The 13,583-nt window shown below is 35.2% G+C and overlaps 1 protein-coding gene across 1 annotated transcript in view; it reads left to right on the top strand.

The window, feature by feature from the left end:
- The window catches only part of LOC150095783 (mediator of RNA polymerase II transcription subunit 13-like), a 237,279-nt gene that overhangs the window by 144,102 nt on the left and 79,594 nt on the right, over positions 1–13,583 (top strand). The window contains exon 11 of the mRNA XM_090409956.1: positions 8,809–9,144. Within this exon, the coding sequence (XP_090266082.1) occupies positions 8,809–9,144 (336 nt within the window). The remainder of the gene's footprint in view (positions 1–8,808; positions 9,145–13,583) is intronic.

The following is a 13,583-nucleotide window of genomic DNA, read 5'->3' as shown; positions in this document are numbered from 1 at the left end:
AATAACTAGTAAGTTTCTCACAAAAACCACGTGCCTATTGTGATCGTAAAATATTTACTATTTTTATTTTACATAGGGTTAATAACAATGGATTGCAATTGCTAAAACAAAAATGTGAGTGAAAGGGAACACTACAATCATGTTGATTGGATTTTAACAGTATAGATGAGAACGCAGATCAATAAGAAAATAATATTTATTTACTTAATTGCTAATATTTTGCTGATGTTCTATCTAGCATCTTCAGAGCACACAAACAAAGTTTGTTACAGTAGTGAGGCAACCACAATCTGGTATAACAGTGGGACTAGTATGAGCAATTGTAGCGTGCAACATTCTACAATTTGTGTGCCCTGAAGATGCCTGGATAGAATACCAGCAAAATATTAGCAATTATGTCAATAAATTATTATTTTCTTATCAATCTGTGTTCTCATCTATACCGTTAAACCAGTCAACATGTACGACGAACACATAAGCTTTTCCACACACTATACTCATGTTCAAACAAAAAATTCGTAAATATATTGACAATTCTTTGCCTCTTGGTTTTATTCATGAATTTAATGGTTTAACGTTAAATCTGGTGTGAGACAAGGATGTACATTATCCCCTCTGTTATTCATTATCTATATGGATCACATTATGAAGGAAAGTGGTATTAAACCTGATATCAAAATTGGAGATGTTAATAGCTCGTTGCTTTATGTGAACAATGTTATACTTCTAAATAAATCTGCTACAAGTCTGCAAGATTCCCTGACTAAATTGAATAACTGTTGTAATAGATTTGGTATGAAAGTCAGCAATAAAAAGACAATCATCATCATCAAATTCCTGCCATGTACCCTCAAGGGGTGTACAGGATATGATAGTACTACATGAAAAAAATTATATTATTATTAATTTCCTATCTACAATTTTCTTCCAAATCAGTCTGTTACTTGTCAAGACTCCAACATTATCAGATCTTATATTTCTATCATCTAAAGCACTTTGTACCGTATCAGTCCACCTATATCTTGGTCTTCCTCTGGGTCGTTTTGCTGCCAACCTGGCAGAGAACACTTGTTTTGCTAATCTTTCTTCGCCCATTCTGTTTAAGTGACCATACCACCTGAGATTACCTCTGCTAACGCATTCCTGGATGCTGACAATGTTAAGTATTTTCCTAACATCCTTGTTTTTAATATGATATTGCCATTGATGCCATCTGTTCACGCCTATAATCTTTCTCAGGACTCTCATATCTGTGGTCTCTAGTCTTTGGTCAAGTGTTTTACTTCTGACCCAGCTCTCAGATCCATAAGTTAAAACTGGTTTGAACACTGTCTTGTATACAGCTAATTTAGTGTTCCGACTAATTTCTCTCTTATTCCATATGAATTTATTCAATTGACTTCCCACCATACCAGCTTTGCTGATTCTGTTGTCTATTTCTATATTTAATTTACCATCTTCAGTAAAAATCGTGCCTAAATAGCTGAAATGTTTTACTTGTTCCACAGGTTCTCCATTCACAACACAGTTGACATTTTCAATGATTCTGCCTATTTTCATCGTCTTTGTCTTTTTATTTCTGACCTTCATACCATATCTATTACATCAGCTATTCAATTTAGTCAGAGAATCTTGCAGACTTGTAGCAGATTTATTTAGAAGTATAACATCATCCGCATAAAGCAAAGAGCTGACATTAAAATCTCCAATTTTGATATCATGTTTAATACCACTTTCCTTCATAATGTGATCCATATAGATAATGAATAACAGAGGGGATAATGTACATCCTTGTCTCACACCAGATTTAACATTAAACCATCTTCCTGTACTTCCTTCAATTCTAACTGCTGACTTACAACTCAAATAAAGACTAACTATTGCTTGATATAATGCCCCATTGACACCATATAACTGCAGCGTATTGAATAGCTTCTCTCTTCGCACCTTGTCATATGCCTTATCCAGATTGACAAAACTTAAATACAGATCTTTGTTATATTCCCATGCTTTCTCGACTATTTGTCGTAAAGTGAAGATCTGATCCTGACAGCCTCTATTTGGCCTGAATCCAGCTTGTTCTTCACCAAGCTTTTCTTCCACAATTCTTCTCAACCATTTCTCAAGTATACTTTCATAGATCTTGCCAGGAACGCTCAGTAGGGAAATACCTCTGTAATTCTCACATTCAGTGTTATTTCCCTTTTTATATATGGGTACTATGAGAGCTCTGCTCCAATCATCGGGAATTCGTCCCTCTGTCCAGGCTTTCTGAACTATGCAGTGCAGCCACTGTAAAACTCTTATACCACCATACTTCAGCATTTCTGGTCGAATATCATCTACTCCTGCTGCCTTTCCACATTTCAAGCCTTTGATGGCTTTTTCTACTTCAAGTATGGATATGTATTCCTGACTGTTTTTTACCACTGTGCTGTCATCACTGCTTGTTTCATTTAGCAGTTTTTCAAAGTAATTACTCCATACTTCAAGGATATCTTTTTCTCCCGTTTTCATGTTACCTTTATCATCTCTAATTCCTTTTACAGCACTCTTTCCTCCATTCTTAAGCTTCTTCAACAACCTCCAGAATATTTTGCCACCTTCTTGATATTTATTTTCTATATTCTTGCCAAAGTCCTCCCATGACTTTTGTTTAGCTAGTTTTACACAGTGTTTAGCATTCTTGCATTTGTCTCTATATTCTCTAAGAGCACAAGCTGACTTATTTGACAGGAACTTTTGGTATGCTTTCTTCTTTTCCTTCACTGCCTCTTTAACTTCCTGTGTCCACCAGGGAGTTCTGATTTTTTTATCCTTACAGACAACCTCACCACATGCCTCTCTGGCAGAATCAATCAATGTTTTCTTCAGAGTTTGCAAATCTTCTGAATCTCCAAGGTTTGATTCCTGTTGTCAAACTCTTTCATTTTTTCTTCAATAATCTTTGTGTATTTTAGTCTACAGTTCACATCTGAGAGCTGCTCAATTTTTATTCGCTTCAAAACTTTCTTACATGTTGTTCTTTTCAATATGAAATTCAATTTTATCCTGCTCAAGACTAAATAGTGATCACTTCCAATTTCAAATCCTCTGTACACTCTGGTGTCTTGCACCAGGGAGAAAACATCACTATCAATAATAACATAGTCAATGAGACTTTTCTTATTCCTAGCTTCTTCTCTCCATGTGAATTTGTGCATATTTTTATGTTGTAACATGGTGTTAGTAATAACCAGTCCATGTCCTGAGCAGAAATCCAACGGATATTTGCCATTATTATTAGCTTTGCTCTTTTCTTTAAATTTTCCCAAAATATTTTTGTATGTCTCACAATCATTTCCTACTCTGCTATTTAGATCCCCAACAAGGACCAACTTTTCATTTTTCATTGTGTCAGTTGCTTTTTCTAAAGCCTCAAAAAATTCCTCCACTTCTACCTTAGTAGAATCTTCTGTGGGATCATAAGCACAAATAAGTCTCATTGTCCAGTTCCCCATTCTCATATTTGCCCACGTTACTCTACTTGAGACTGCCTGCCATTCAAGAAGATTAGCCTCGTATTTTGTGTTGAATACTATGGCTACTCCTTCTTTTCCTTGATTGTCATTGCCTGAATATAACATTTTGTATTTATTGCTCAGAAAGATCTCACCAGTTTTGGTCTTTTTTGTTTCAGTCACCCCTATTATGTCGATCTGGTACTTATCTAATTCCTCAGCTAGCTCCATTTCTTTGCCATTCAGGCTTCTTACGTTGATAGTACCGATCTTTAACTCTGGTGATGTTGAGTTGGGATTTATTTTCAGATTTGTTCCAGTAGCTGACTTTTTGCTGTTCGCCCTGGTTCCCTGGCGAAAACAATGGGGGCCTTGTTTAACCGGGCGAAGACCCAGCCGGCATGAAATTTTGTCATGTTGTACCATCATTCTATATTTTGGTTTAACCAATAAGAATACAATTTGGTCGGCTAAATCCCAAATTGCCAGCCCATCCTCGACGGTGAGGATTGGACATTAGGTCAAAAGCCCTGGTCGGTTCTCCGCATTCCTTTAAAGACTATGTGGAGGTCTCCTCTCAGTTATACAGCTTTGACCCTTAATCACCCCATAAAAAGACAAAGGCAATGAAAATAGGCAGAATCATTGAAAATGTCAACTGTGTTGTGAATGGAGAACCTGTGGAACAAGTAAAACATTTCAGCTAGTTAGGCACAATTTTTAGTGAAGATGGTAAATTAAATACGGAAATAGACAACAGAATCAACAAAGCTGGTATGGTAGGAAGTCAATTGAATAAATTCATATGGAACATGAGAGAAAGTAGCCAGAACACTAAATTATCTGTATACAAGACAGTGTTCAAACCAGTTTTAACTTATGGATCTGAGAGCTAAGTCAGGAGTAAAACACTTGACCAAAAATTAGAGACTGCAGATATGAGAGTCCTGAGAAAGATCCAGTCTTACCATAACTTACTAGACAGGCTTGATCGGTAATACTAAAGTGATACACCAAAGCTATTTTCTAATTAAAAGACTGTATAAAGAATGCCCTGAAGCTCGCATTCATCAACCAAACCTAAATAGAATCAATTGCCTAAAACTCCCAGTTTTGAGAAGTTATCCTATTCAGTACCCCCATATGACTACTAAATAATTTGTGATTTGATAATAATTTCAGTGTCATATCCTTGAATTCTAATAATTTCGGTTTGAGCTCTTCTCCTGCATTTAATGTCATATATTATAACATCAGGAGCTCATTTCTAGTGAACACGGGAGTGGCAAACCTGAGGTACCCTATGTTGGACCAGTCCTTATTCTCATAATGTACTTCTGTAATATTATCTGTGGAATGGTCCCTCCTCTTCTTTCTGGTTCCTTTCTTTTTTATCTTGCTCCTCCCAATGCTGTTAAAGTATTCGAGGGCTAGGGGTATATCCTTCCTGTCTTACTGAACTTTCTTCACTATAGTGGGAGTCTGTCTTATCTAAGTAGGCAAAAGTAGCAGAGGAATGAATTGTAGGCTGGCTACATTAAATTCATCTGCCTCAAACCCACATGAATTATACTGCTAAAAGAAGTGTCAATAATAGTATGTGTATGGGAAAGCTGACATACTGAATCTTATGCCACAGAGATATGGTTAAAAATTTATGTGGTTAGTGAAAAGCGAAATCCATTCACTATATATTCACTGTAAACATCTGGACACCTGGAAAGAGATGTGTTTGATGGAGAAATGCTGAAGAGATTTAAATAGAGTGTTGTGGGTCTTTCTGAAAAACACTGGACTGGATAAGACCATATAAATCTGAAACATTATTCAGGCACACAGAGCTATAGTAGTTGTCACAGTCCATAGATGCTTTCCCACAATATTGTAGAAGTTAAACCCATATCATCCAGAATCATAGCCATTAGACTACAAGCATTTAAAAGAAAGAAAGACTTTTATTAAAATAATAGAAATATATACACCTAATTCTTCCTAACTAGAAGAAAATTATATGGATTTTTATCAACAGCTACAAATGGAAATTGACAGAATATACAAAACATATTATTATTGCACCCTCCATGGAGTCGGTAGACTCATCATGGGAGGTTCATTCAACTGACAACATATTTATCGTACCGGATCTTAAAATCCTTAATAGTCCTTGCATTAACAACACATCTCATAATAAGGTAACTGGAAATATTAGAGAAATAGAACACGTATGGTACAATGACTTTCTTAATATCTTTAAAGGAGAAAACTTTCACCATACATACCACCCACCAGTGAGAAAGATACAGCACCCATAATCCTAGAGGAAGAAGTATTCCTTTCACTTAACCAAATGAAATCATCAAAAGCATCTGGAATTGATGAACTACCCAACGATCTCTATAACAATGGTGGACCTAATCTAATTAAACAACTAACTATAGTTTTCAGTAATATTCATTTCACTTTGCCACTGCTATAAAATCTTTGTAAAAATAATACAGAATCATCTAAATAACATTTATGAACAGCTAATAGAAAAAAGAACAAGCTGACTTGAGAAAACATAGGTCAACAATTGACCATATCTTTTCTCTTCATAGTCTGGCTGAAATCACATGAGAAAGGAGGAGTGACTTCTATTGCTGTTTCATGGATTTTAAACATACATTTAATTCTATCAATAGAGGAAAAAAACTATTTAAATATTAACAAAAAAAAACAACAACATAGACCTTGAACACTGAGTTCATTTCAAACTATTATCAGAATACAATGGCAAAAAGGTTGCAACTAAAAAGCTTGAAATAAAATGAGGAGTTATGCATGGATGAGTTCTTTCCACATGTTCATTCAAGAACTCAATAAAGAAGCATTATCCTCAACAGACAGTAAAATTCAATGGTAGACTAATCAGACATGATGTACTGTATATTCAGACAATGTAATTATTACAGACAACAAATCAAATCTCCAATAACCAGCTTGCAAAATTACAAAGAATCCTACAAAAATTATAATGTGACTATGAATTCAAATAAAACAAAGATAATAAAAATTGGAAGATACATGGATAATATGCAATCACTAAATCATAGAAAAAGATGATGATTATGGAAGATTATAGTCATGTTATTCTATTTTATTTTTTCTCTTTAACTGCATGCACTGAAAATAGTCTTTTCAGTGTAAGTGAATTCATGTCTTAATTATTTATCTACTACTTACTTATCAGTATTTATAATACTAGAAAAGTAGTATAAAATGTATTGCATGCCTGTTATGCTAGTAAAAAGAGCATGATAAAAAATTATATACACCGTCTTGGTTTAACATTTACTTGCATGCAGATTAACTGCTAATATGTTGTTTGTTCTATTACGCTTAGGACCACAGGAATTGGTGTGGGGGGAGGGATCTTGAGACAATGCTCTCTCTCTGAGGCTGTATATTGTTACAAAATAATTGAGTCAGCTATATTAAGAGCAAAGAAAATTAATTTCTCATCAAATCCTGATATAAAATCTGTTAATTTTATGAGCTTTTCAGTCGTCTAAGATACTAATAATTCTATGAATTCACCTAGATTTTGTTCTCTCTCTCTCTCTCTCTTTTTTATTATTATTATTTTTTTTATTTTAAATCTTGATCTTGGCATCAAACAATAGTAACTCTTTATCTCCCCTTCAAGTAACTTATGCATGCTAGATCACATCTACTCACACATACTTAAATGATAATAATCTCAAGTTTTCTCTTTTGTTTTTCTTTTTGATATGGTTTTATCATCTATTCATGCCTATAATTTTTCTCACAACTCTCATATCCATAAGAACATAGCATCCATCATCTTCATGAAGTAAAGTTGAGTTTTATGTCTCTAATTTTCATATCAGGTTTAATGTCACTTTCTTTCACTACTTGTAGATGGTTTTTAAATGGGGTGTTTGGTTTGTTATGATTGTAAGAACATTTGAGTATATAAAATTATACCTTAAATATTTTATTTTAAGATATTTCGCACATTTCCTTGTTATAATTTTTTTTTTCTAGTTTTTACAGTCTATATGAATTAATATTTAAAATCTTAAAATAAAAAGCAGAGACCATAATCTAGGTGGATTCATGGAATTCTTAGTATATTAGAAGATTATTATTATTCACATCACGTATACAAATTATACATATTATACTATTCAACTTGTATAATTATGACAATATTTCACAATACAATTCAATGCACAGTACAATATTACAAAATAAAATTCAAGTATTTCTATCATATTCTGTTGGTACTAACACTTATTTTGGCTATTATTTTATTATGGCTAATAAAAAGTTTTCTCATATATGCAAGTAGAATATATAATATATTACAAATGGTTTCATAGTTATGATAAGTAACTGGTTTAAAATAATGTAAGCTACTTAATGCAAATATGTGTAACCAAGGGCTGTAGCCATACTGGTTACCAGAAAAGTAATTAGCTCAAAACAGACACTGAGAGTCTGGGGACCGCATTTTAATTTTATTAAGCAGAGCCCTTTGGTTGGAAAAACCTTGGTTCGATTCCAGTCACTGATGAAAGGTGAGTTAGCCAGTCTCATGCAGAGGTGGGGGTGGGGGGTTCACCTGGAAACTTGGGTTTTTTGTCCCCTAGAACAGGTAAACTGGCCCGGTGAACACACATGGATTGCAGTCATGAGTATTGCCCTTAGGGGATATGCTACAGAGGAGTGACGTATCGGCTGCATTAATTCGTCACAAGCCCCTTCTTAAAGGAGACTTAACCCATCCAAAGGGACAGATGAGAAGGATAGAATATGAAAATAAAAAATACGCAAAACGTAATACATAAAATTTCTAAACTATATTATATAATATATTTGTTAATTTTTTGTCACTTGTGTAGTTAAGATATAACAATAATTAAATTTGTAATATTCAAAAGGGAGAAGTTAAGCTCAGTGGATTGAGAATCACTGCCATACATGATGAATAACACTGAAAATAGCACACCTGATTTTACACCATCGAGTCATCTTGAATACCTAAAAATAGATTCCAGATGACAGTTGCTCCACATAAACTGAGAAGATTTGAAGGAAGCTGCAAAAATTATTTTATTTATTTGAACTAGCAGGCTTTGCTAGGATATTTTAGCTGACAGAATTCCACTTTGCACAAGCAATTGACTAATAATTCTTGTTTCATAATATTTGTTTTTGTTGTGTAGATTCGTATTTGATTAATTTTTATTTGGATTTTTTTTTCTTTGCTTGTTTTATAATATAGCAAAATAAATATTTCTAGGAAGAAGAAAGGTCTAAAGAATATGCCTTGGCATCCACACCAGATGCCCCATCTCAACTACCACCTGTACCACCACCCCTTCCGCCACCTCCTCCCCCACCACCACCTCCTTCTTCCCAGCCACTTCCTCCTCCACCATCCACCCAGAACACAGTGCCAGCTTCCCAGTCTCAAGAAATGCTTAAGAATTTTCTTGGAGAGCAGCTCAGTGTTTCATCTCCACCTGTGATGCGTAATCAGGGATCTAGCTTTACAAGAGAAGAAGATCTTCTTGTAACTTACCATGATTTAGAAAATATTTTTGATACCTCATCTGATGATAGTGGTGATGATATGGTAAGATTAAATTTGAACCTTTCAAAGCATATTAGATATACATATTGATTATATAGATTGTATCGGTCTTTTCTGAAAAATAGGGGAAAGGCAAGTAACAATTTTTATTCATACCCAATTTAATTTATCTCCACTCTACCACATCTTTTTGTGTAGCACTTCTGTTGCATAGTCATGAGACTGATGTAGCATTTGTTCTTTAGCTAAAAGACCTGGGTTTGAACTTCATTTACCTAGTCCTCATTTGAAGGTGAGTTAGCCATTCTCATAAGAAGGTGCTGCAGGTTTATTTCTACAAAACAGACAAAAATTACCTGAGTATGTGTATTAGCAGATATAATATACTAATCTTTATTCCAATTAGTACTTTTGCTTATACCTTGTATGAGCAAAAGTACATGTGTATAGTAATTCCATTTGTTTACTGTTTTAAGAGGTAGTCATCATCAAATTCATAATATGTACCCTCAGTGTTGTGGGGGAGGGGAGAATAGGAAGAAGTATTATTATTTCTTAAAGACATGTCATGTGTAGATGTAAAATATAACAAATAGCAACATAAATAAATAAATAAGCTACATAGAACAGGGAATTTTAATACAGTAGATGTACACTATACTGAAGACCAGAGGTGTAGATGGGGGGGGGGGTCCACCCCGGGCAGCACTTTGAACACTTTTGAACTTTTGCAGTTAATTCTAAAATGCGGTCTCGAGAACTCAGTTCCAAATATTGTAATACTGCTGAGAATTTTCCTCACAATTTGTGTAAGTGTTGCTAGTTGTGAGAAGAGTTTTTCTAAATAAAATTGATTAAGAATTACCTACATTACTATGAAATAGACTTTGACAATGTCATCAATGATTTTACTAAGAGAAAATCAAGAAAAATAACATTTTATAATGTTGAAATTAAAGTTTTACTTCAAAAATAAGTTTTTTATAATATTTTAAAAATTTTATATCATGATGTTTTAATTTATTTCCCTATACGTCATTTTGACTTTTTGTAGTATTTTTGGTGTGTATTGAGAGGGGCGACAAACTCAGGAACCGCCCTGGGCAGCAAAAGCTCTAGCTACACCACTGCTGAAGACTACTATTGCAAAAATAATGCGGTATAACATTATAGAAAAGTCCCTGCCTTATTTACATAGAGCCAGCACTATTTTAACTACTCAAATAACCATTTGAATGTATACCAAATATATATATATATATATATATATATATATAAGCTTCATATCCAGTGCTGAGCTATAAGGGGCTCGTGCAAGCCCTTTGTTAAATTTTTCTCAAATTTGCAAGCCCCTTGTTCTTGTTTACTTTTTTTTTTTTTTTTCGAAACATATAAAGCAACACTCTCATGCGGTAACCTTATAAAAATTAGTCTCTTCGACGGTGTATAGATTATTTGAAATTATTGTTTCAATTCCTCTATAACAAATGCGCCCAAGTTTGAAAATAAAATAAGCACATGCGCTATCTTTACTCTTCTCCCTTCTGGTAGCCAATCAATTAATAAAAGTTTTTGTGTGAAATATGGCTTTTTTTTGCTCGATGATGCAAGCCCTTTGTTAAAATTTTCCTTAGCTCACCACTGTTCATATCCATGTTATTTTCATAGTATTATCCAAATATTACATTAACATCAAGGACACTTCACACCCATGTTAATTACCATTATGTAAACATGTAAAGTTCAGTTAGGTGGATAAGCTCACAAACAGTATGAAAGTTCACAATCTTTGTTTTTAGCTAAATTTCCTAGCAATTAACATCAAAATCCATACCCCTAAATTTTCTTTTGCTGAACACAGCTGCATATATTTAGCAGTTTAATCTACTTTTCACAAGAGCAACATTTGCACATGAAAGGAAGTCACTGCTTTCTTTAGAGAGAAGGATAGTTCTGTGTAATATTTTAGTAATTGGCTACTAAAAATCATAAGCTCAAAATACAGCTGCTGGGGGACAATTGTGTGGTAATTACTCCATACAATTTATGTGTTTTGTATTAAAACTAGAAAATAAAAGAAGACAAAAATAGTCATCCTTATACCGATGGTTCCCAAACTTTTTTGGTTCATGGCGCCCTTAGTATATCAGGATTTTTTCCACGACATCCAAAGTCAGAACCTAACAGCTGCATTGTGCAGTTGGTGTGGTTAGGTTGGTTAAGTTAAAAAATAAATGAAACATGTATTTCAAATTCACAAACAATTTATATAAAAAGTATGAAATTAATACATATTTTGAATGAATAAATCATAATTAGTAGGATGGGTGAGCCTGTTATTCACTGCACATCTGAAATATTGGAATCAAACTGGACACAGCCACCCTCATTTCCTGTTCCACATTGATTTTTGCACAATACATCAACACATTGATCGTCCGATTCTAAAACGATTTTGGCTTAGTGTCATTTCAGTGAAAATATTGAAATATTTCACAGTGCCACAGCACACAGTTTGGGAACCACTGCCTTATACAGTAATTTCATGTTAGTGTTTTATTATTCAATACAAATAAATAAACTATCTTTGTTTTCAATTTTTGAACTTAAACACATGATGAAAACAGCAAAAATTTACCATAGTAAAAGAAGAGTAAAAAAGAACAATTGGGGACACACATACATTATTGGTACTTTGGGTGTGTATTTTTTAACATTATCCAGAAACCCTGCTCTGGAGACTAACTTTTTCAAGCCACTTCAGGCCTCTATTTAAGCAGGACGGTATTATACTGGGGATGAAATTCATCTTCCACATTAAGATCCTAACAGCCATACATACATACATACATTTTTAAGGCCCACCTTTCCTAATTGGGTTGTGGAGGCAGCAGCTGCAAGAGGAACTTTCAATGGTCACGATCCTCTGCCACCAAGCTCAGGTGTTCTGGTGGGATTCCCAAACGTGTCCACCCAAGGTTTTGGATATAATCTATCCAGCGAGTCCTTGGCCTTCCACCCTCTGGCTTGGCAAAGAGGGCCTGCTGAGGGAGCCTCTCGTGGCATTCTGACCAGGTGCCCATACCAACGTAACTGTGATCTCTCAACACGGAGAAGCAGCGGTTGAGTATTGAGGGTTTCCCGAATTGCAGAGCTTCTGGCTCTATCGGGTCTTGTCAGCCCCACAACCCCTCAAAGGAACCTCATTTCAGCCGCTTGGAGTTGGGTAATGACTGCATTCTTTTGGTCATTACCCAACTCTCATGACCATAGGTGAGGATGGAGACATAGACTGTATTGAAGACAGCCAGCTTTGCCTTCTGGCTTAACTCCCGCTTCAATACTACCGAACAACCAAGCTCCCGCAATATTGAGCTTGCTAAACCAATTCGAGTATCTAGCTCTACATCCCATTTTCCATCATTCGTGAATATGGACCCGAGGTATTTAAACTTCTCCACCTGCCTCATTGGGACTCCACTTACATTTAAAGTGCACTGGGATGGTTGTCTTGAGACCACAAAGGATGGGGACATAGACTGTATTGAAGATAGCCAGCTTTGCCTTCTGGCTTAACTCCCGCTTCAATACTACTGAACGGCCAAGCTCCCGCAATATTGGGCTTGCTAAGCCAATTCGAGTATCTAGCTCTACGTCCCATTTTCTATCATTCGTGAATATGGAGCCAAGTTATTTAAACTTCTCCACCTGCCTCATTAGAACTCCACTTATATTTAGAGTGCACTGGGATGGTTGTCTTGAGACCACAAATGTTTCAGTTTTGGCCACACTGATCTTCATTCCGGCATCTGCACAAACAGCTACAAACCTATCCAGGGTCTGCTGGAGGTCATCTGTGGAAGAGCTAAGCAGAACTAGGTCATCTGCAAAAAGCAGACATCCAATGCTACATCTTCCAATTCTGACACACTCACTGCCTCGGCTGTGCCTATCAATCCAGTCCATAAATATTATGAAAAGGAGGGGTGACAGAACACATCCTTGGCAGAGGCCAACGGAGACTGTGAAAGGTTCAGACTTTGTGCCGTTTACCATGACACAATGACACAAAACTCTGGGCATTCATACAGGTGTTGTGTCGACTTTCCCTTAAAAATTCCTATTCTTAATTCTCAATATGGCCGTACCTCTGACAAGAATGAAGCTGAGGTCTCGTGAGACAAAGAAATGCAAATTGCGAATGCCAACTTCTTTGTCTCAGCTCTGGTTCTATCTCCCTATTTAAACTCAAAGAAATTTATTTGTTTTAGCTGCGCCACTTTGAGTTCATGGATATATTGAAAGTAAAACCAGGGAGTTAGAAGCCAGTCAGCATTCACTGTTCTGAATAAAACTTCGTAACTTTGCAATCGTGACCTGATCCTTAACTATTTCCTGACTTTAAGAGGTTCGTTTAACTTTTATGAAGAAGTGCAGTAGCTCTAGACATAAGGAAAACTAACTTCATTGTAATAACAGAA

This window comes from Typopeltis vanoorti, chromosome 20 (assembly GCF_054136105.1).
Source record: "Typopeltis vanoorti isolate ZY-2024b chromosome 20, IOZ_Tvanoo_1.0, whole genome shotgun sequence".
In the NCBI taxonomy this organism is placed as follows: domain Eukaryota; kingdom Metazoa; phylum Arthropoda; class Arachnida; order Uropygi; family Thelyphonidae; genus Typopeltis; species Typopeltis vanoorti.
This window is presented reverse-complemented; position numbering and strand designations above follow the sequence as displayed.